At 40.8% G+C, this 2964-nt stretch overlaps 1 protein-coding gene across 1 annotated transcript in view; it reads right to left on the reverse strand.

The window, feature by feature from the left end:
• The window catches only part of FBXO48 (F-box protein 48), an 8095-nt gene that overhangs the window by 3136 nt on the left and 1995 nt on the right, over positions 1-2964 (reverse strand). Inside the window, 2 exon segments of the mRNA XM_014518902.2 lie at positions 1-46; positions 1690-2028. The exon segment at positions 1-46 is cut by the window's left edge and continues 26 nt beyond it. Coding sequence (XP_014374388.1) covers positions 1-46; positions 1690-1995 — 352 coding nt within the window. The 5' untranslated portion in view covers positions 1996-2028.

Below are 2964 nucleotides of genomic sequence, written 5' to 3' on the forward strand. Positions count from 1 at the left end.
ATTCCTGCTTCACTTTACTCTTCCAGTAATTTCTCAGTAGTGTGATCTAAAAGAAAATCAAATCATTAAGAAGCCTGCAAAAACTAAGGAAACTTGGGAGGGCCCTATGAATATATTGTGTGAGGAGTTGGGAAAACTAATGCTTTATACTAGCAAAAGCATTTAGAATACATATGAATGTGTAGGTCTTCAATGTAATGCCCAAATGTACCTGTAGCAGATCAAGGCTTTTAACTTCTGTCTCTCAGTCAAGGTGAGGATCAGTCTCACTTCTCCCACTGAATCTTAAGGCAAGGGGATTAGTGTGGGACAAGGAGCCTTACATTGTAGGGGGAGCCTGAACTCCTACCTCTTTAAGTTTTTCTAATTTTCAATTTTTCCTGAAATAAAAATATCCTGGGTTTGGATTTATTTGGGGACTTTGAATGACCTCTTCTTATAGATGTTCTTCAAGCAGGTGGTCAGGTTCTTCTATATATCCACCCTATTATCTTCCGCAATAAGTTCTGACCTGTTGTGCCAGATGCAGCTTGTTACCACCACCTAGAGAGAGGTGGAAAACAGTGCTCTGGAAATGGCTGGGAAATGGTTATGCATAAACCTACCAAATGGCCTGGTTTGAAAATGGCTGTCTTGAAGTCCTGAAGAAATCTGAAAAATTGAGATTTTTGCATGGTTTAAAGGTTTGTTTTGTTTTTCTCTCTTCAAAATGCATCCCACTCTGCTGTTGTGCTAGACAGTGCTATAGTTAAATGGATCTCTAAATATTCGCTCTCCCAAACTGGAAAGTGTATAACCAGTATAGTGCAGTTCTGCACATGTGCAGTACTTGCATTGTACTGGGACAGTGTTGCCCTGGGTTGGGCTGCCATTTTACTAGCTTTAGTCATGAAAGAGAGAGAGACCTGGATTTCATCTGCTTTATTAATAGGGCCAATTACAAGGAGGTGATATGTTTTGTTTCTGTATCTGTGAGAACAGAATGAGCACACTTTGCTCAAAGTCCTGTTTCTATGTCAACCCTAGTCTCGTACTGATCCATTAGAACAATTCTTCTGAAAGGAGATGGCTCTGAAGCTGCTTTGCTCGCTGAGTTGCAATAGCCAGTTGACTTTAATCAGACAGAGACCTTAAAATCCACTCTGTTCTTTCTGTCCTATCCTGGTTGAAGGTGGTGTCTAAATCCATCCTCTTTCTGATCTCCTCTGAACTTGCTCAGCATGTTCAGATCCTCCTGGGGAGCAGCTGTAGCTATTGTTTCCCATCTACTGTCCATACCTGGGTAAGGAGCTGTATACATGGAAGTGTTCTCTATTCCAGCAGACTTCAGGATTCCCAAAATATCCAGGCAGGTTTACTCCACTGAAGTGAAATTATGGGAAATGTGTCAGTCAGTAATTGTGTCCATCTCAAAAGTGTTACATTCGTTCTCTTGAATGATCTCTTCTTGGGGATTAAGGGATAGTTCATTTTATCTCCGAGATATGTTTTATAAGTGTTTTGGTGATTATCAGTTTGCAGAATTAGACCTGCTCATGGGCAAAAAATAGCTACTAGATGACAACTTTTTGATTGCTATTGACTATGGATGGATTGGAAATACTGATCTGCATGTAATTCCCTATGTTCTGTTACCCATTCCTAAAACTCTTCAGTTTCCCCAAAGCTAATGTTAATGCTTAAATTTACCTTCCATGAATATCCATTTCCTCGATCACAATCAATCTCTCGCTGACAGACAGCTCTTACAATTAAACAGTGATTTTTCCACAAATTGTCACTGTTTTCAATAGCATGATTCCAGGTCTTGCATGTCATTGCTGCACTACATAAACTCTGAATGTCGAGTTTACCGAAAATTTTACAACTGACTTCTGGAGGCAAAACATCTACAAAGTTCTGTTGACTCTCTCTCTTTCTCTTGTCGGGAGGAAGGATTGTTGGTTCCTCACAAGAAACAACCGACTGCTTGTTCCTCTTGGAAGTTTTCTGCATAATTTAAGGCCTTGACCAATCAAATCTGTAAACCTGGGAGAGCAGGGAAAATATTACAAAATGATCAGTGAAAATAACAAATGATAGTTACTGGAATAACATTATTAATATTATTTTGATCCTATAATAAGTGCTGTCAACACTTGCCCTCATTGTTTTATTTATTTATTTATTTATTGTTTCTTTATACTTTGATCTCTCAGAAAATGCCCAGTTAAACAAGTATTACACTCCCAATACTGGCTGATGAAGTGAATTGTGTATTGCAACTTTATATTTCCCTTTTAAAACTAGAAGATGATTTCTTCATATATAGTGGTGCACTGGTATCTCGGGTACATGCATATTAATGTTATACATTCTGAATGCCACAGAATCTGCAGCATGGGGAATCTTTTAGCTGGGATGTTGTTATATTGAGGATTTGGTTACCCCCCCTATGAACCTTTTAATGATCCCATAGCATTGTTTGGACTACAAGTCTGTGCTGCAAGCCATATTGGTCTTCCCTCTGTAGAGTACTTCCATTTAATTCTTTCTTGGAGGTGGCAGCCCTGAATTCTTAAATAGTTGTTTTTTTTTTTTCAGATGGAGGGAAAAATCGGTGGGTGCTTACTGTTATGCCAGCTGCTTATTCCAGGAACTAAAATATATGGTAACCTGGACCATATAAATGGTGGCCTACGAATATCCAAATCTCTAGAGGATGGTGACAATACTGTCAAAGCCAAATGGTCAAAATTGAATTCTTTAGCTCTCAAACATCACTGGTGACTTCAATGATTTGAGGGGGGGGGGGGGGGGGGGGCGGCCCCCCCCCAGCCAGGGCAGTGAATGTGACCCTTGGAGCAGGGTGGAGCTGTGGGATGCTTGTCTGGGGGGTGTGGGTGGGTCAGAAGGGCGGCTCCCCACTGCTATGCCTTCCCCAGGGGTATGCATGGGGGGCATGTGCCCCCCCCCCCCCCCAAT

Source organism: Alligator sinensis, unplaced genomic scaffold (assembly GCF_000455745.1).
Source record: "Alligator sinensis unplaced genomic scaffold, ASM45574v1 scaffold939_1, whole genome shotgun sequence".
NCBI classification, from domain to species: domain Eukaryota; kingdom Metazoa; phylum Chordata; order Crocodylia; family Alligatoridae; genus Alligator; species Alligator sinensis.